The 20,024-nt window shown below is 36.2% G+C and overlaps 2 protein-coding genes across 5 annotated transcripts; both read right to left on the reverse strand.

Moving 5' to 3' along the window:
- LOC18775540 (MLO-like protein 1) lies at window positions 1-6,382 on the reverse strand. Of its 3 annotated transcripts, none has more exons than XM_007208614.2 (15): window positions 6,107-6,377; window positions 5,446-5,649; window positions 5,051-5,108; window positions 4,782-4,933; window positions 3,826-3,942; window positions 3,630-3,687; window positions 3,381-3,475; window positions 2,922-2,996; window positions 2,698-2,786; window positions 2,308-2,357; window positions 1,915-1,955; window positions 934-1,143; window positions 767-834; window positions 599-659; window positions 1-505 (listed from the first exon to the last, which is right to left on the reverse strand). In XM_007208614.2, exons 2-15 carry the CDS (start codon window positions 5,560-5,562, stop codon window positions 305-307), a joined length of 1,392 nt encoding a protein of 463 aa, XP_007208676.1. In that variant the 5' UTR covers window positions 5,563-5,649; window positions 6,107-6,377; the 3' UTR covers window positions 1-304. The 3 variants fall into 3 exon arrangements, with proteins under 3 accessions (XP_007208676.1, XP_020422884.1, XP_020422885.1); XM_020567295.1 differs by having other exon boundaries at window positions 5,446-5,678; XM_020567296.1 differs by lacking the exon at window positions 767-834 and having other exon boundaries at window positions 376-505; window positions 5,446-5,678; window positions 6,107-6,382.
- LOC18773130 (tRNA dimethylallyltransferase 2) lies at window positions 9,290-15,835 on the reverse strand. Of its 2 annotated transcripts, none has more exons than XM_020567538.1 (10): window positions 15,592-15,835; window positions 15,414-15,493; window positions 14,370-14,438; window positions 12,733-12,805; window positions 12,446-12,567; window positions 11,610-11,684; window positions 10,743-11,162; window positions 10,135-10,210; window positions 9,833-9,996; window positions 9,290-9,673 (listed from the first exon to the last, which is right to left on the reverse strand). In XM_020567538.1, exons 1-10 carry the CDS (start codon window positions 15,818-15,820, stop codon window positions 9,521-9,523), a joined length of 1,461 nt encoding a protein of 486 aa, XP_020423127.1. In that variant the 5' UTR covers window positions 15,821-15,835; the 3' UTR covers window positions 9,290-9,520. The 2 variants fall into 2 exon arrangements, with proteins under 2 accessions (XP_020423127.1, XP_020423128.1); XM_020567539.1 differs by having other exon boundaries at window positions 10,743-11,005; window positions 11,606-11,684.

Here is a 20,024-nt window from a genome sequence, read left to right on the forward strand (position 1 = left end):
TATGTCCAAATTGGTCTTAAATTAGGAATTTAGGAGGTGGAAACAAGGAATAGGGCTGACTTGCTGACATGTATTCAGCAATAAAATACTTCTATAGTTTCTGATTATATGTGAATATATAAAGTTGGCATCTGGATGAAAAATATTACAAGAAAAAGGAGATGAATGTTCAAAACTACGTGGAACAAGTGATCTTCTCGAGGTTTCCTTCCACTTTCTGCATGTACACCAAATGGCTGAACTTCCTTCTGTTGAAGTTTTGCTACTTAATTTATCACTTTGGGGTTGAGTGAGACGGCATTTTTCATTTGGGTGACCTCAGTGGCGGTTCAGGCTCAATTTCTCCTGTGGTGCCAACTTCCACTGACGACTCATTAACTGTCGCACAAGCCTCTTTGGGATCTACACGTCTCAACGGCTTGTTCCTTTTCGCTGACCGAGCCCATCCAATAAGGCCCTCTTGTATATGTTCTTCAAATATGGCCTTCTTGAATGAACTTCCCATCTTCATCATTGCAACCAAAAGATAGAAATCTCATTCTAAAATCTGGAAAAGGAATGCAATTGCAGCAGTTCTATATAATCCTGCAAACCTCACCTGTGTGACGATTGCATACAACGGGAAGGTACTGTAACTGCAGACGAACTGAATGAATGCTCTGAGAATGGATATTGGCATTCAGGAAGAAAAGGGAAAAAGGTACATATCAGATTTATGAAACTGTGTTGGGACACACATAAAAACACACATATGAACATGATTTACCCAATAATGAGTCTTGGGATAATATAAGCGACTTTCCCCATTATGCAGGAATCAAATGAATATTGATACTGCAAGAGATTGAGCCACCAAATATCATAAATCTACCACTACCATTTTGATATGGATTAAAAATTAATTAGTGGGCAATTTTTAGAATCCATTCTCACCCATAACCAGAAGAAATATGCCAGTTGAAAAGAATTTTGGAACAAGATGATATGTATCAGGAAGAGAATCAGTCTGGGCCTGTGGAACCAAAACTGATTATCTGAAGGTTGAACAACCAAGTCCCCTTCGATTGCAACGTGCTTCTCAGCAACCTCATTGGCCAATTGAGTAATAACATGCTCCAACTTAGTGCCAACAGCAAGTAATAGCTGTAGGAAAGAAATCACCATAAATATTAAGTTCCCTATTCCTTGGTTTAGTCTACATATTTGTGGAGAAAACGCACAAAATTTTGGATGACTGGAAGACAAGACAAATGAGCAAAAATAGACCTCATGCATCAAGTGGCTTCGATTATACATCACCACTACGAAGAATGAGCATATGCTAAAACAGATACGATCAGATGTGTCAAACCATCAATAATAGTCTTTCCCATGTCTTCCCTGTCCCATGCTCTGTAACCCAAATTAACAGAAAGTGCCAAGAATGACTTGCTGAATATCGTTCTGGTTTTCCTTCATGTGAAAACTAGTTTAACTACTCTTCCCCATCACTTATAAGGAGTTATGAGTTATGTGACTTTCTTCATTTGATATGTGCATGTGTGTGTGTGTGTGTGTGTGTGTGTTATGTGACTTTCTTCATTTGATATGTGCATGTGTGTGTGTGTGTGTGTGTGTTAATGTTGAACCTAAAAGACAAGTAAGGCTCAATTATCACTTAGGTAAAACACCTATTAATGACATTCATTTATAGTTGAGTAATTATATAGAGAATCATATCAGTGGTTTTATCTTTTTGTAATTATGATATGTGTAGTTGATTAATTATGCAAACATTTTAAGTCAAATAAAGTTATACACAAAAAAGGCATTAAAAAGCATTTTGAGTTTTAGAGCACATATCGCATCATACATCAAAGTTGTAATAAAGAGAAAATCAGCACTGCATTAGAAGCATAAATTTGGAAAACTTACAATTAAGGGAATGAAAGCTATCCAAAAATAGGAATGCCAACCTGCATATAAAGATAATAAGTGTCGGTAACAACCTTCGTGCAACAGACTAAAAATGCAAGTGAAGATTATGGCAAGTCTATATGTGGGGTTCCTGTTAAATGCCAATTCCATCAACTTCGGATTCTTGTCAATAAAGACCTCTACCATAAATATCTATTTCACTTTTAGGCAAGGAGATGGGGTATCTTATGGAAGGAAAATGAACTGTACAACTTGCTTATCGAAATATTCATTTCCATTTAAACATCGTAGAACAACAGTGTAACCTTTTACGAGCTTAGCAGAATTTTATTGAGAAAGAACAAAAACAGTGTAGATGAACCAAAAATAAACCAAAATGTAAAATCTTACCCCAGACATTCAGCAACAAGAAGATGACCACAAAGATCCAAAGATACCAGCTGCAAAGGATAGTTCAAAACTTACAAAGATGCATAGAGTAAGAATAATTAATTAAAAGTAGTATGTTTTATAAACAGAGAGAACATGGAACAGACATTTGAGATATTTTTGCTGCACTTGATGTGCTTGTTTAAACATTTGAGATATTTTTTATGCAATGGATGGGAAACAGTTGGGAGAAGGCCATCAGATGCACATAGCCTTATCCCCATTAGCAGAGGTGCTCTTGTTTGCTTCAAACCTGTGACCTCTAGGTTGTGACTTTATCCTTAAAGAGTGAGGCAGTGAGCTAACCTTGAAAAAGGAGCAAATAATGAAATTAAGAGCATGATGTGATACCTTATTCCTACTACACTCTTAAAATCTGCTGCAAGGGCACGTATCATATACTTGTGGAAATTAAATTTCGGATTTCCCCTGCAATGGGTCTACCAAAGAATTAAGTACTATAAATTTTGAGACAGGTATCGTGTGGAAGCAAAATTTATAATAGAATTACAGGAAAAGAAGAAACAGAATTGATCAAAACATATGATAGGAAATCTAAAAATTAAAATACTTACCTGAACGAAGCCCTGTCGCATTGTCAAATAATCTTCTTTGCTCACAGACCCATAAAATTGTTTCAAAAATGCAAACTGAAAAATGAAGAGCCATGAGATGATGGATCAAAATGTGCGATATTGCTTATAACACGTTGCATAGGTAGGCTTTTGAAATTAGTGTTTTATATATCAATTATTGATAAGGAAAGGTTCCTTACAGAGCATGTATATTTTCCTTCAATTAGTTTGTTTATCAGATTTTGATAGTATGATCCACATTTGTCAGAATCTCAGAAACTCTTAAGAATTCTTGTCACTAAAATATAAAAGTGATATAGAAGAAAAATTATCTGTAATGTTTCACTGTGTTAAGATTGATGAAATACTTTAAGAGTGTTTTAGTTACTTTAGTTAAGTTTCAAACTTTATCTACCAGGAGGATGGATTAACTTGATGCAAAAAGATATTATGACTCACCAACCAACCTATGAAATCTGAGTTCCTTCCAAAACCCAGAACGCGACTCCTGACAAAAACATGATCACGGACGGCAATGACCTTCCTTTTCAAAACTGCGCACATAATATTTTAGTCATAAAAAAATATTTTAGAAAAAAGCACTCACCACTCAATCAGAGTTGGCTATGAAAGAAAAACAAAAGAATTTGAAGGACTTGAGATATGAAGCTATGATACTATGAAGAACGTAATTGTTAACAGCATTACCTTCTTCTGGATGGTAATCCCTTTTGATAGAATCCTCCCAATGTTTCCATTGACTCATCTACTCCATTGAAAGCATAGAAAAGAAATTTTCTTTTTTTTAAATTAATAAAATAACAATTTGTAAGCACAGAGAAACTTGATGGCACATAGAATTAATCAATTAGACAGACAAGAAGAATAAAAGATCAGAAGTTACCTTTGCCTTTGCAAAAAGAATGGTTAGCACACAGAAAGTTGCATGCACCGCAGCTAGCACAAAGATGAAGATATGAAGATGATGCCATGCAACGGCGGATAACAATGGGACCTTCCCCTGGAAAATAAATTGGATAAAAGGATAATATATCAGATTTCCTATTTCTTAGGTGTGTGATCACCCTTTGATAGCATGATATGTCCAGTGCAAGAATGAAGCAAGGGGCATCTATAAGCCATTTAAGACGTAAATTAACATGATTGGATATGTACTACTTGGTGACGCAATCAAATGCCAACATTATTTGAGAGCAAGCAAGCACAGACAAACACACACAGGAAAATTACCCTAACAATTTATAATTAAAGGCTTTCTTTAGGCAGGCATCTACTCCCATTTTCTTTTTTTCTTTTTCTCTTTCTTTTATCAAACCAATGAATTTGAAAAGAAAATAAATCATGCCAAGTTACTCTGAAGTTTCTCTCTGCCCAAAAATGTGGACGGTTCAAAAGGATTGTTAACAAAAACTAAAAGTTTCAGGAATTGATTAAAGAAAATGACATAAAAATCTCCAAGTTCTCTTGTAAGGAATATCCTCAGGTGAAAATTTCTTGAAACCTCCCTATTGCAATACCTAAACTTTCCCAGGCAACTAGCTAATCTTCTTCCAAACGTCAGGTGATACCTGCTGAACCGCCCTCTATGGCAGTTGATCATTTTATGGTAATTTTAAGAGAAAGGGGTGATGAGAAGATTTCATTTTTTGCACACAAATCATACAATGCACTAGTGGCTGCTGCTAAGATCAATGTTTGTTTAATGGTACCAATATCACCTTGATCCATCCATGAAACTAATCATAAATTCATAACTAAATTGAAAAGCAACCACTTTTAGTTGCAAATGGGATATTGGCAATATGTATAATCAATAAAAAGAAAAAGGGGGAAAAGCACCTCTGAACAGTAGCGAGGAGCAGTAGTACTAGTACTCATGTCTTGTTTCTTACAAGGCAGCCATTGGCTGGCCTGTTTCTCCGTTATGCAGATTTTTCCTAAACGGTCTTGGAACGTCGTCAGCAGCAGTGCTATAAGCCCCAAAAGCAATTCTGCAAGGTGAATGTACATCATCATCTAGTTGATTGTAATTCATTAATACGCATATATCTACAACAGAAGGGTAGGCCTCATATATTTACTATCAATTGGATCAGTGGAGGGTGGACCTTGTTTGATCTTCTGCAAGGCCTCAAAGACAGGTTTCTGGGTCTTTTTCTTGAGATACTGCAAACATTTAATCATTTTATTTATAAAAAAAACCATCATTGCAATTTGCAGATATGAAGTATACATATGATTCTTTATAGCATAGATCAATTGCAAAAACATACACAGTAACTTACTGGAGGATCCATATAAGGCCGAGTGAAGGCCATTGCCCCCACTCAACCTTCTTTCTACCCATTGAATTGACCCAAGAAATGCCTCAAAGAAGCTGAGGCAAGCGCAAGCACGCAAGCAAGCAACTGAAATTTACTTAGCTTCTTCATCTCAACCCACCAAAAAAACAATTCCTAGATAAATATAAATGCATGAAATGAGATGAGAAATGAATGCATACCTTGTCAGTGTAGTAAAGGACTCTCTCGACCGCTAGAGAGATGAGCATTACGACACTGCACACCGCAGCCACCACCCATGTCGGCGTGTACTCCAAGGTTGTTTCTCCCGACGCCATGAAAGAACAAGATGATGATCTCTCTGTCCTCCAAAGACAGGTTCCAGCTGGGTTGACTTGTTGACTTGGTTTCTTGCTCTTGGTATACTGATTTGGTCAATTTTATAAGGTATTTCCTACTCCCACGAAGGGACAGACCCAGAAATCTTACTTCATACAGTCATAGTATAAAAGTTCGAAATTTTTTTCCAATCAAAATAACATTAGAAATGAAACGTTGATTCATAATTCATATAAAAAAAAACAACATTATAAGCTATAATTGTCCACAACGAGGTTTTATATTTTGAAAACGTAGAATTATAGCTTTATTTTTAATACAAACAAAAACATCATTCTCAACGTAAATAAACAAATTATGACTCAACTATTGATCTCACATTTTGTTTTGAAGTAATAACTCACATCAATTAAAGAAAACACCAAATTTATACCAATTAACTATAAAAAATTCATAAATGAAACATCCAATAAATCAAAACAAAATAGTAAAATCATAATTTCAATTCAATTCAATTAAGTTAGGCTCAGAGTTAGAATTTACTTGAATTGTGAGGTGGTGGAAGCGACTCCGACAGTGGAGGAGATGGGGGTTAAAGGTTTTCTTTGTGTTTTAGGGGGGGGAGGGGGTGGTGTTGGTGGGGTGGAGATTGGGGATTTAGGGTTGAAGACAGAAGAATTGGGGTTTTGGGAGTTGCTGGGATGGGTGGAGGGGTTTTAGAATAGCTGGGGCTGTTTTAATTTTTTTTAAATACCTGGACCAAAACGACGTTGTTTTGGCTAAGTCATAAAAAAAAATTCTCTAGTTTAAAACGAAGTCGTTTTGCCTAGCGTTTTTATAAAATAAAAGAAGAAGCGCAGCTCTTCTTCTTCTTCCTCGCGCAGCAGCCATTTCGTTCAGGCCAAACAATAAGCAAGTGGAGGGCATCCATAGAGTCACACAGTCAGCTTAAGGGAACCTTCAAACTTATTTCTATGGAGTCCATAAGATCATTTGACTCCATTAACCCCATTGTGTGTCCGTTCGCACGAATATTAGCCCACCATTTTTTAAGCTAGTAGCCCACAAAGTCAGATGCTGGCTGCATGTATATTAATATAAATTGTTTTTTTATTACTTTTTGGTTTGGAGGCCACGTGAGCGCCTCTTAGTATTGTCCTCCGTTTCTGGTTCCACCATTGTAGCAACGTCCAAATTGTCCTCTGTTCATACTGGATCTGGATGGAGGTTGACATGAGGAACAACAGGCGGGGCCTTGGGTTGACTTGTTGACTCTTTGCATTCATGGTGTTATTTCTGGTTAAGTAAGGAAAGAAAACTGGAACTAAAGGAAAGAAAACTGGAACCATGTCCCGACTTAAAAGAAGGTTTCCAAAACAAAACCTACGTAAGCCCAGCCCAAACTTAAAAAAGGTTCCCAATACACATGCTGCCCACCCGAGTCCCATATCTTCTCCCTCTTGGCTATATGCAGCATCAGCTTCTTCCCTCTCTTGGCTTCATATTCTCCTCTTTATCTTGGGTCGGGAAGAAGCAAGATCTTGGGTTGGGCGGCAGCAACATCTTCTCTTTGGCAGTAGCTTCACTTCTCCTCTTGTACACAATAAGTATTCTTCTCTCATTCCCTAAACCAACCCTATATGTTTAATATTAGTTTTAATTTAAAATTGTGTATTTTAGGGTTTAATTACGAATGAATTATAAGTTAGGGATTTTGTTGAAATTAATTAGGGCTTTGATTTTAGGAATTTTGTTGAGATGTTTGATTTGTTGTTGATATTGTTGAGATATTTGATTTGGTATTGTTGAGAAGCTATTATAAGAATTTGTTTGATTTGATATTGTTGAGATGCTATTATGAGAATTTGTTTGATTTTTTATTGGTGTATTTGATTATTATAGGTCATCTTTTATTATGTCAGACACAAAAGACGTATAAAAGATGACCTATAATATAGGTCATTATCCAGTAAAATTCCTTCTGCCACATCATTTATAGGTCATCTTTTATCATTGTCCTTTTATTTACATAGTAGACGACGTAATCCTAGATCACATCATCCAGTTGAAAGACTTGAGTCTCAAAGAGTCAATAATGATCAAGATTTTAATATCAATTATCTTGAGCGTGATCCATAATTACGTCGTCTAATATGTAAATGTTCGGTCAATGAACAAGATATTGTGCGAAGAACATATATTCTTTTAGGGCCATGTCAACCCGGGTTATAAGATTATCCAAGTCACTTAGAAAGGCAGAACTTTCGTCAATTTAATAAGGTCAATTCCCTTGGCTTGAGTATTTAGTTGCTCAGGATAATGTATTTTGTTTTTCATGCTTCTTTTTTTATAGGAATCAGACACATCCAACCTTTATTGTTCACGGGTATCAAAGTTGGAAGAGAACTGGTGGGTGTCAATGTGCATTTCAACATCATGTAGGCAAGCTAAATTCACCGCATCATCTTGTTATGCAAAAGTGGATTAGCTTAAAAAAAAAAACTCATTTTTTCATATTGAAAAATACTTTGGCAGAAAACTCTTTGATTAATAGGTTTATTCGATTTGTGTTGACTCTTCATGTTTCTACTGCAACAACGAAATAAGTTTTTTCGTTAAAGAGTTACTTCGAAACGCCATAGCTGATAAATTTCTTGTTGATTGCATGATCGTTCACATTGAAATAGAGTTCACTAATAATATGGATAATGCAGTCATAATTGGGGAATTTAAGACTTCTAAGCCTCACAAGGTAATTTTTTATTTATTTAAATAGTATTGTTTTGTTTTGCATTACATTTACTTGTGGTTTTTAAAAGCTTTTATATATGTATAAAGATATATTTGAGAGTAAAACTCATTACGTTACCCCTAACTATGTAAATCTTTTTATATTTATTAATGAAATTCACTCATAGAATTTAGTATGTAAATTTTGTCCACTCGACTTTCTAATCCTAAATCCACCACTGTGTTACTTTTTAATCCTAAATCCACCACTGTGTTGGGACCAAAACTAATGCTTCAAAGTTGGCATGGTTGGTCTTGACTTTTTTAAGTTCAAAGCTAAGGCTTAAATTATGTTCCTCTATAGACAAACCACCGACTGCAGAGGCTTTCTTTGTTTACATTTAATAAGCATAAAGTCCACTCAAATATTTTGGTTATAACCATTTTAGTTTTCAGTTTTTGTTTGGTAACAAATTTTAGATTTTAGAAAAACTGAAAAATTGTTTAAAGGTTATTTTGTAACTTATTTTAATTTTTTTTTAAACGAAAAAATAAAATGGTTATCAAACAAGCCCTAATATTTTTCTATACAGTAGTTTTACAAATCAACCAAATCTAAAATATCATTTTTTTATACTCATCATTTCAGACCTCAAAATCTTTATCTTTTTTTCCTTTCTTTTTTTTTTTCATTGTTTTTTTCTTTTTCTATATACCATCCTGCTCTGGCCCAGGACCGGCCTTATTGTTGGCATGCATTAGCCATAATCTGACTACACTTACCAGAATAATAAAAGTTTTAGTAATCGTTAGTTATCTGTTTTTTGGTTGACTCAACATAACATCAAGAAATTTCTAATCCTTTTCTTCAGAATTACAAAAGCTAAAAAAATTAGTCAGGTTTAAATATTTTAGATAATTTTCCAGACTGAAAAACCTTTTTGTTCTCAAACTTTTCTCTTCAACGAAAAAAAAAAAAAAAAAACCATCCGCAAATTTTTCCATCTCGAAACATGTTTTTTTGGGACAATTTTATGTTGAACAGTTGAAACAACCTACTGGAAATACAAACCATTACATTGCATTGACAGTTTCTAATGTTGCACTGGCACAGTAAAGCGAATTACAAACCATTACATCTCAGCTAAAATATACGCCTTCTTTTTTCTTTATAGTCCTTAAAATGTCAAAAAAACAGGGTTATACTAGAATGAAAACTGGAGATCTCTAACTACTGCCTCTATGTTGAGGCGGCCGCTGCTGCTCCATTGAGAAAAATCCTTGAGACTTTTTTAGCCGAGAAATTCGTTTGCGATGGCCACGACCCTGCTTGTGTTGTTCCCACTCGTGTGCTCCCCTGAGGATCTTGTCACCACAAGCCTAGCAATGGAAAAGTCATTTGCATACCAACTTAGCCAAATTCAACTGAACCACCAGTATATAAGCACAACCAACAATAAAAAATATTTTTTTTTAAATGTGGGACAGAGAAATTGAACGAACAGATACCGTGCCTCTCGGTATTCAACTGTTCCTAACCTTGCATGTATACTGAGCCCATAAGTCCCTCTGAATCACATTCATCCCACTGCTGTTTGAGGTATCCAAATCAGGCACCGAACTCGCATCCCGATTAAGGAAAGATCTAATCATTTCCACTGCAGGTCCAACCACTTCTGCAGCCCATGTATCATCTGATTTGCCTACAATATGTTTTAAAAGGGCAGAAAATGTTTAGTTGATAAGTTCATACAAGAGCAATATTAGGCTCCAGCCCCGCTGAACAACATAGAAACAAACAAAAAACAGCAGGACAAAGAAAAGGCCCCAAGAAGCCATACATAATATGAATTTCGTTGCATCAAGGAAATGTATGTTCCATCCAAACAATGCCTCCAGTCGGTTTATCCTTCGTTTCTGTGGAACAAAAAATTACATTATAAGCATTCTCACTTTTGTTTCATGAACTGATCAACATTGTAAGACTTAATTATTCACAATATCTTCTCTTCAAAAACAAAAGAAAACTTAGCTTAGTGACTATCGGGTAGCCAATAGGTTCCATAAAAAGTTTGGGAGATCAAACGAATTTAACAAAGAGGAAAGACTTTTGAAGTGCAAGAGATAACTTATACCTCAAAAGATCTAGAATTGGTTGTTAAAACACTGAAAATATCAAGGGCGTCATGTTCATTAAACATATATATCTTTGAAATATTGAAGGATTTCCATGGATGAATAACGGCAGAAAAGGTGCTCAAATAAACAAGGTTTGTTCATAAATTGGGAGTACTTGTACCAAAAAAGTACAATGGCCAGAAGTTAAGAAAGTTTAGCCAGTGGAATGTTTTCTCTGGTGTAAACATCTATATTGAAAAGTAAGAAAAGAATTTCAACAGAAATTCATACACAAAAAACTCGGGTAAAATATGTGACAAAATCAATTTACCTGACGACGAACTAGTCTTCGGGTGTTCATTTTCATTTTATCAATAGCTTCGTTTAGCGCAATTTTGGGTTGGCTGTCACTGATGGACTTAAGGATTACCCTCATGTTCTCCTTCAGTATCTTATCAGGCAGGTCTACTGACGTCAAGGACATCGACTCATCTATCAAATTATGTGCTTCATCATTGGCTTCAGTAATGTAAGCTCTCAAAAAAATTTCAAACTCCCGAACCCCAATGGCCTGCCGCAGACCTCGAGTATAATCTGCATTCCGAGTGAAAATTTCATAGACTTCATTAAGCAAACCAGCATCAATCATGCAATCTACTCTTTGTTCCACAAATTGGTCCAGCACAGGGAGAGAAGCATCCACGCATATAAAACAGCAATTGTATCTGAAATTATCAACTCGACCCCAGTTCTGCCAAGCCGCATGCAAGATTAAAGATCATGTTGGCTTCATCTTATTACTATTATTATCAATATTAGTATATTGGCAATGTAAGGAGTCCAATCTCAATGTTCACTAGAGCAAATATATTGCAACTTTAAGATTGGGATGAGTATGAATCAAGAAAAATCAAAAAACTAATATATGAGCAACCAGCAACGCATTGGTTTAAACAAAATGAAGGACAACAGAACTGGTGCATTATGCCCAAGCTAGGACGTCATAAACAACACGTCAAAATCTAAGGAAAAACATAATTAATGGCCTGTCCAAAATCAAACATAGCTCCTCTAGGAAGGACACAGAAGGTTCAGTTTGACAGTGAAACACAGATATCACATTAATACAGACTAAAATTTGCATACAGACTAGAATATCACAGAATATACTAAGAATAGGAAAAGGAAGATTACACACTTCAGCAGCCTTTCCCTGAAGAAGTTGGCTAGGGAGAACGCCATGATGAGCATACAGACTAAGGTACTGACTAATCTGCAAAAGATTCAACCACTTATAAGATGTGCCACTGAAATACACCTGCCTGCTACAAGGCATCAGGTGTACCATACTTACAAATGAACAGCACATAAAAGCTAGTAGAAAATTTTGCAACTCATTACACAAAGATGGGATTCCTAAATAACCATTTACGACAACAAAAATTGTGAATTACTGAGTGACAACTCGCTTAAAGGCACAATTCGAAAATTTTATTAAACCAAAAGAACTACTCCACTCCACGCAGATTATCTACTGAAGGGTCAAATATTTTGTAACCTTCATCCAAAAGTATCAATTTGAGAGAAAAAGAATCTATGAAAACACTTATAAAGTTCGTGGCTTGTAACACAGTGATTACTCCAAAAGACAATCTAAATTGAAGGCATCGCTACTTCCCTATTTGATCACCTATTCAATAACTTCCATATATGAAGAGAAAGTTGGCAATTGGAACCACCCCAACGGCACACGATGTTAAATCTAAAATTTGACTATCGTAATATGCATAATGTCCATACAACATTTTCTGCCTACTGCACAATATATGATCCAAAAATCGGGGAAACCTAGACAACCTCAAGGCAACCCCATATTCATGATCACTGATTGCTTAATGGCTCTAGCAGAAACATTAAATTGAGTGTCCAATTTGTTAGACTGAGGCATATCCTTAGAAACAAGAAAAGGGTCAAACACACAAATCACTATTTACATACAACTAGAGGACAGTACATAATAATTCAGAAACTTACTTTTCTATGGTTATTTGGATGGATTCTGTTTGCTGCAATTGGATCAATGCCTTTAAGATGGTCATAATTATAACTGGAACTGTCTACTTCAGCAACTAGGTCAGCCTGTGGTTCTCCATCTCCTGGGAGAATAAATAAATAAATAAAAAGGCAGTGTGAGTGTATTTCTTTTATCCGAATAAATCATGTACTTAAAAAAAGTGAAAAATAAATAACTATGTGAAAATGAAATATTCTTAATTATGAAAAAGTAAAGTGAAGTTTGAAGTATAAAAGTAGCTATTCACCTGGTTGATCACCTATATAGCTTTCATCCATATCTTCTACTGTGTCATCTAGAAGGAATGGACTAACAAGAGCCTAGAGTAATAAGAGGAAAACACCAAAACCAAAAACAAAAAATCCAGAATAAGTGAGCTGGCAAACATATAAGTTAAATGGAAAAAAGCTCAGTTGATTTTTCTTAAATTCCATGTCATCACTAAGATTTGCCCAACATGAAATCACCACACACACATATAGGCAACAACACCCTTCTATTCATGAGGAAAAGAAAGTAGTCAGTGCTTAAGCCCCGTTGGTTCCTGAAAAGCAATCACTTTTCAGTTTTCATTTTCACTGACAACTAAAACAAGGCACTTTTCCTTTTTAAAAAATACTAGTCACTTTTGGAAAACCTTTTGGAACCCTTATCAAGAGAGAGCTCCTGGCTTATTTTGGGAAGCAAGCTACCAACAAGTACCTGGACTTGATCAAGAGGATGCACCAGCTCAAAGAAAAAGACATGGCCACCATAAATACTTCGTGCATGGCCTTGACTGGGACATCACCATCAAAACCCTGAGAACTGTGTTCAGAAAATATGGAAAGATTGAGGTTCCCATGGCCATCACTAATAAGATTTCAAGCAAGTCCAAGGGTAGATTTTTAACTTTGGGTCGAAGAAATGACCGTCTTGTGTTTTTTTGTGAAAGTAGAAGAATGGAGTCCTATATATGAATTAGGACTATGTTTTGTCTGGTTTTTATCCAACCGGTTAAGTTCTGAAGGACTTTGTTTTGGTTTTGGTAAACATTTTCACAAATCAAAGTTGAGAAAGACAAAATTGAAATTTACCGAAACATTCAGCTATATATTGTGAGCATATGATATATGTATTACAAGTTCTAAAACTCTTAATTTCCATAATACCGTATACTTAATTGGAACCCTTAACTTATATTAGACTCTTAATTGCATTCAATTCTAACATTATCGAAAAAAAATACTGACATTTTTTAATATTTCAAAACTTGAAAAACAGACAGATTACCAATTGGTCTGGTAATCATTGAAGTTGTTTTTCAAAACCCAAATTTTGTCTTTGTAATTGATAACCATTTTCAAAAGGCAAAAAGTTCATTTTGGTTTGAATGCCAAAAGTTAAATTAAACCAACCAAAAATTTGTTTGTTTTGGTTTATTTACCAATTAACAGTTTTTTAAAGAATTTCATAAACTGAAAACAAAAAAAGTCTTGCTTGATCAATACAATTTTCAAATGCCTTAGCTTTCTAAACGAAAACACTCTTCTGGATAATGAAAAATGTTCACTCCACAAACCAATCGAGGCCTTAGGTTCTAAGCATTGGATCAATACAATTTTCAAATGCCCAAGAATAATTCTAGGGTATACAATGGGTGTTTTAAAAAATAAGACATAACCTTCAGATAGAGCCAGCACATCACTATACTCTAGATTAAAGAATATGCACAAAGAGATGGCTTCAATCATGTTTTGGGCCAATCCACCAATAAATATTTAACAAACTAACAAAAGTTGAACGTTATCCAGAGCATGATCCATCAACTATAAAATCGTAAAAAATAATAAAATAATATGAAATTTATCTACTACCGAATGACAGATCAAAACAGGCTTCTACCTGGATATAGTAATTTGTGCCCCCAACTATGACTGGCAAGCAGTTGCGAGACAAGATGTCATCGATGAGCTGAAAACCCATATGCTGAGTCAATTTCAAAACTACACAGACGGCAATATTGATGAAGATTTGCAACGTGAAAATAGAAGGAAAAGAGTGGAATGAAACAGAAAATATAAGACGGTACAACGAATGCGCAAATGCAATCAAACATGTTTTCAAACACTAAAACTCTACATCTGCAGTTGTTTCCATAGAGAGAAGCTGACTACAGTCCAATCTGATCCATATCCTAGGACAGAAAATAAAGTCTTGGAAATAGAAATTAACTGTTTGCTAAGTCAAGAAAATGGACATTGTGAACTTCATTGACCTAAAATCACTATACTAGCAAACAGCACCAGATTGCGTCTAATAACATTGCATTTGACTGGACAGGATTCCAATGATGTTGGTGTAAGATTGGACCATACCAGATAGGGTCTAATTACATTTCACATTAGTATTTGTGATTTCACTTTTATAAAGATTGATGATTAAGACATAATCTTCATTAATTTATCAATACCAGACAGATTAACCAATTGAAAATTTACTCAACAATATAAACAAAACCAACACCATGTTGCTTCACAAAGCCTTAGGAAAGAATTCAACTAGGATGGGTGACTTTCGATAAAGTACCCGTCACAGCCCAGTTAGAAGGAGCTATTACCCTCACACCTATGACAAAAGTTCAACTCTTGCCTCGCCTCCCTAGGTCTTAGGCCCCTCACCAATAATTTTCTAGAGAAGTCTCAAACATTAGACTAATACCAAGAATGTCTAACCTGCATCTACAAGAATTTGGCAAATGCCTCGAGTTCAATACAAAAATCAATATTATACCAACCATTATCATCGAGATTTCAGAAGTTGGTCAGAGTGAAAAACGTAAAGGGCTCCAAAGTGTAAGCGCATGTGAATTGCCTATACTGTACATACACGAAACAATAACCCAAAAAACCCAATATAAATACTAAAAACAGAAATGGGATTACTTACAGGAATGGAAAAGTCCCTGAAATCTTTAGCTGTGAACTCCACGTTTGGGCTTACAGTCCCAAGAAGATGATGAGGCACTCCTGCATCATGCAACCAACCCATTTGCACAATCAAAACTTACAATTTAATTGAACTTTATTCAAAAATAAAAAAGAAAGGATGGGAAGAAAGTAAGTACCTTTTTGTTCATGCAGTGGAACCTTGTTGGTGAGAACATCCAGACCATTGTAGACCTGCATGGAATCAGCGTTGATGACCTCGATGGGGAAGTAGGATGCCAAATCAATGGCCAGCTTGGACTTCCCTGAGCCTGTGGGTCCCATTATCACCACCACCTTCGGCTTCTCTTCATTGGGTCCAGGGTTTTGGGTTCTCTGCGTTTCAATGGAAGCAACGCCTCTCTCCATCTCTCCCTCTTCTCTCTGTCTGCGTTTCAAGGTATAAAAATTAGTTAAGAGGAGACTGGAATATGGACTTTGAATTTTCTACATGAACATGGGTTTTGGGCCCAATAGCATTCTCGTCTACTCGAGCCCATTTCATTGAATGTTATTTTAATAAGGATCTCCCTAAGAGCATTTCCACCAGTTGCCTCTTGTCATGGCAAGATTAGCCCTAGGGCAGGCACTATTTACGTGAATAGTGCCTGCCCTAGCCCCCTCTAGCAAAATGTGTTTCCAGCAGTTGGGGCTTGCCATGGCAAATACTATTCATTTTTTTGTTTTTTTCACAACTTTGTTTACTTAAACAATTAATTTGGATAATATTTTCGGATAAGATTTTTGGGTTCCTACGTGTCAATACTATTCATATCGGATAAGATTTTCGGTTTCAAATTTCAGATAAATTTCAAATTTTAGATACATTTCAAAATTCAAATTTCAGATAAATTCAAAATGTCAAATTTCAGATACATTTCGAAATTCAAATTTCAGATAAATTTGAATTTTGAAATTTCATTTGAATTTCAAATTTCAGATAAGATTTTCACCATCTAAGATTGCGCCGCGTGTCATATCTATCTGTGTACATTTTTCTATAAAATCAGAGGTTCAGCTCATACCTCCCACACCAGTTCTTCTCTACATTTCCATTTCTCAAATTTTAGATTTCATTCTCCATTCTCAATGGCAGACATGGAAGAGGTTTTGGAGAGGCAAGAGCGAGAAACTAGAGAAAGAATGCGTAGACGAGCTTCAAGCAAAAAGGCGCAGAGAGAACTAGATGAGCAACTTGGCATAGCAGTTGCTTTGCTGGAGGAAGAAAAGCAGGCTCGCCGTGGTTCACGAGAAGGCCGTCGCCCAAATGTGAACATACATAGACATTCCCAGGGTAAGAATCTTATGGAAGATTATTTTATCCCACAATATCTGTACTCTGATGTTCATTTTCGAGGGAGATATAGAATGCAACCTCATTTGTTCAATAAAATCATGCATGATATTTGCAATTATGATGAATATTTTGTCCAAAAGAGAAATTGTGCTGGAAATTTGGGACTTCTTCCAGAGCAGAAGTTCACAGCTGTGATACGAATGTTGGCGTATGGGTCATCTGCTGATCAGGTGGATGAGATTGCTCGGATGGGGAAGTCCACTGTTTTGGAGAGCTTGGTGCGATTTTGTGATGCAGTGGAAACTCTGTATACCAGAGACTACCTCTGCAGACCTACGCCCAGGGACCTGCAAAGGCTTCTCCAAAAAGCTGAGTCTCGAGGATTCCCTGGCATGATTAGTAGCATTGACTGCATGCACTGGCAGTGGAAAAATTGTCCAACTGCTTGGCAAGGGGACTACGGAAATAGAAAAGGGCAGAAAAGTATCATCCTGGAAGCAGTTGCTGGTTTTGATACATGGGTTTGGCATGCCTTCTTCGGAGTTGCCGGATCTCAAAACGATTTGAATGTCCTAGGTCAATCCCCGGTGTTCAATGATGTTTTGAGAGGTGAAGCCTCAAATATCACATATGAAATTAACAATACTATCTACCAGACCGAGTATTATCTAGCTGATGGCTTATACCCGAGGTGGATAACATTTGTGAAAACAATTCCACATCCCCGATCCCATGAGGAAAATTTTTTTGCTCGCTATCAAGAGGGGTACAGAAAAGATGTTGAGAGGTGCTTTGGTATCCTTCAAACTCGGTGGGCTATTATCAGGGGCGCGGCACATCTATTTGACGAGGAGGTGCTTAGGAGTATAATGATGACTTGTATCATCCTCCATAACATGATTGTGGAAGATGAATATGATTACGATGCTGATGACGTGTATGAACCAAATCCCATGGACACGGCCCTAACACGAATTTATGAAAAACCAGTGGGGCCAAATGGAGAAGCAGTGCAGCATGAACCGTTGGTTAGAGACGGTAGTTTCATGCCCCGTATGATTGATCGCTACACGGAGATGCAATCGTCGTATATTCATGAACACCGTCAAGTTCACTTGATGGAGCATTTATGGGCGGTGAAAGGCAATGAAGGAAATGAAGGTGAATAAAGTGAAGTGAAGAAGTTGTTTTTATTTTATTATGTTTATGTTGTATGTTGTTTATTTTTTGTTGTGAGTGGGTTGTTTATGTTTTATGCTTTGGTTGTGGGTTGTTTATGTTATATGCTTTGGTTGTGGGTTGTTTATTTTTTATACTTTGGTTGTGGTTTGTTTTTTATGTATGGAATGTTTTGAATAAAAAGGATTTTTGTTGAATATTTTCTTTATTGACTAAAAGAAAAGCAATACAACTAATAATAAAATAAAATACATGAATTAAACAAAACAAAAAATACAATGAAATGAAAGGGACATGAATTAAAGAAAACAAAAAATACAATGAAATCAAAGGTACATGAATTAAAGAAAACAAAAAATACAATGAAATCAAAGGCAAGTAAACTAAGACATGAAAGGCAAACAAACTATTTTAATGGTTTCCATCATTTAACCAATCCGTGTTGCTAGGTCCATCGTCACGAAAAAGTCTTCGTCTCATAATATCCCTTCGTTCTAGCTTCCAATATTGTTTTGTTTCAGGGGACATATGGCTTGTATCCATGGCCATGGTTTCCCGTTTTTTTTTTTTCAATGTTTTGTTCGCGTACATACTCCCTTTCTTTGCGTACATACTCCCTTTCTTTTGCATATTCTACTTGAATAGCCATATCGTGCTCTTGTTGTTTCAAGTCCATTTCAATTCTCATGGCTTGGTGCTTTGAAAGTTCCTCCAAAAATTGAGATGCATTCTTGCTAGAATTACTCCCTCTCTTCGCCTTCGCCGCCTTCCTCCCAATAGGCCTTGGCTCATTTTCAATGGGTGAGTCTAGATTCATCGGGGAATCCATAGGTGAATTCGATGCCGGCGTCTCATGAAGTGGAGTCTCGTTCAAGACTACCGTCGGACCGGTTGGAATAATTTGGAATCTCTTACAAGTCTTCACCACCTCCCAACAATGGGTATGGTTGAAACTTTTTTTCCCTTGGCCAGTAACACCAAACCACATTTGTGCTTGTATAATCTATAAAAAAAAATGAAATGGAAATGCAAGAGAATTTTTAGAATATTGGCAATGCAACATGTAAAAAAAAAACTAATGGAAATTAAAGAAATAAAAAAAAATGCAACATGTATTAAAAAAAACTAGAGACATATTAACAAAATATATAAATTGCAAGAAACATTTAAATAAAAATTAATATGACATAGAAATTAATAGAAGAAAAATGACAAATAATTTAACTCACTGCTAAGATTTTCTCCGCTTCGATGGTTGTCAATCGCTTTTGCTAAGGCATTTCTCCATTTCCCCAACTCTTTATTAAGAACTTTCCACCTACTGGATAATGCCATTTCTGTACGTGTAGAACCAATTGCCCTTTCACAAAATGCTTGATGAATTTTTTTCCACATATGAAAAAATTTAATCTCATTGCCCGTTACGGGACAATGACTAACTTAGACCCAAGCCTCACACAAGCTAACATCTTCCATCATGCTCCATGCCCCTCCATTTTCATTAGAAGAGCCCATAATATGCTAGAAAAAAATTACAACTTCAAAGTGAAAAAATATTGAATAGAAAGTCAATAAAATTTGAGGAGAAAGTGAACAATAGTAGAAGGAGAAGAAAATATATGAGGATTTGGTGTTAAAAGTGAAGAGTATTGGTTGGTATTTATACACAAAAAATTCTGTAATTTTTGTGTATTTTTTAAAAAAAAATTCGATTTTTTTTCAATTTTTTTTGGCAGAAAAATTGGCTGCCGTTGGATTGAAGAAAAAATTCCAATCGGAGCAACCAGAGGCCGCCACGTGTCAAGGAGCCGTTGGCGGCCACTATAGCGTTGATTTGAAATTTTTTTTAACGTTGGCGCGTGCAATCTCCAGGGCTGACGCCAGCATGGCGTCAGCTATTTTGTCCCAGACCTCGGGCCTGAGCTCGGGCCGAATTCACCTTCGGGCCTGCCCATTTTGGTGGCCCCCACTCTCGCCCGGGCTGAACATTTGCTGCTGGACTTTGTTTTTGGCCCCAAACCCCCCCCCCCCCCCCAGCCCGAGTCCACCAGCACTGCTGGACTTGCTCTAAGAGCATTTTCAGCAGTTAGCCCCTTG

The sequence above is a fragment of the Prunus persica genome, chromosome G6, assembly GCF_000346465.2.
Source record: "Prunus persica cultivar Lovell chromosome G6, Prunus_persica_NCBIv2, whole genome shotgun sequence".
NCBI classification, from domain to species: Eukaryota; Viridiplantae; Streptophyta; class Magnoliopsida; order Rosales; family Rosaceae; genus Prunus; species Prunus persica.

What these genes read in the sequence shown, in the direction of transcription:
- LOC18775540 (XM_007208614.2), bottom strand. Translation starts at nt 5,562, where the DNA reads ATGGCGTCGGGAGAAACAACCTTGGAGTACACGCCGACATGGGTGGTG. An exon ending in TTCTTTTTGCAAAGGCAAAG is followed by an intron (nt 3,688 to 3,825) that starts GTAACTTCTGAT and finishes TCAATGGAGTAG; the next exon opens with ATGAGTCAATGGAAACATTG. An exon ending in TGCGACAGGGCTTCGTTCAG is followed by an intron (nt 2,787 to 2,921) that starts GTAAGTATTTTA and finishes ATTCTTTGGTAG; the next exon opens with ACCCATTGCAGGGGAAATCC.
- LOC18773130 (XM_020567538.1), bottom strand. Translation starts at nt 15,820, where the DNA reads ATGGAGAGAGGCGTTGCTTCCATTGAAACGCAGAGAACCCAAAACCCT. An exon ending in ATCCAAATAACCATAGAAAA is followed by an intron (nt 11,685 to 12,445) that starts GTAAGTTTCTGA and finishes AATCTTTTGCAG; the next exon opens with ATTAGTCAGTACCTTAGTCT. An exon ending in TTCAGGGAAAGGCTGCTGAA is followed by an intron (nt 11,163 to 11,609) that starts GTGTGTAATCTT and finishes GCGGCTTGGCAG; the next exon opens with AACTGGGGTCGAGTTGATAA.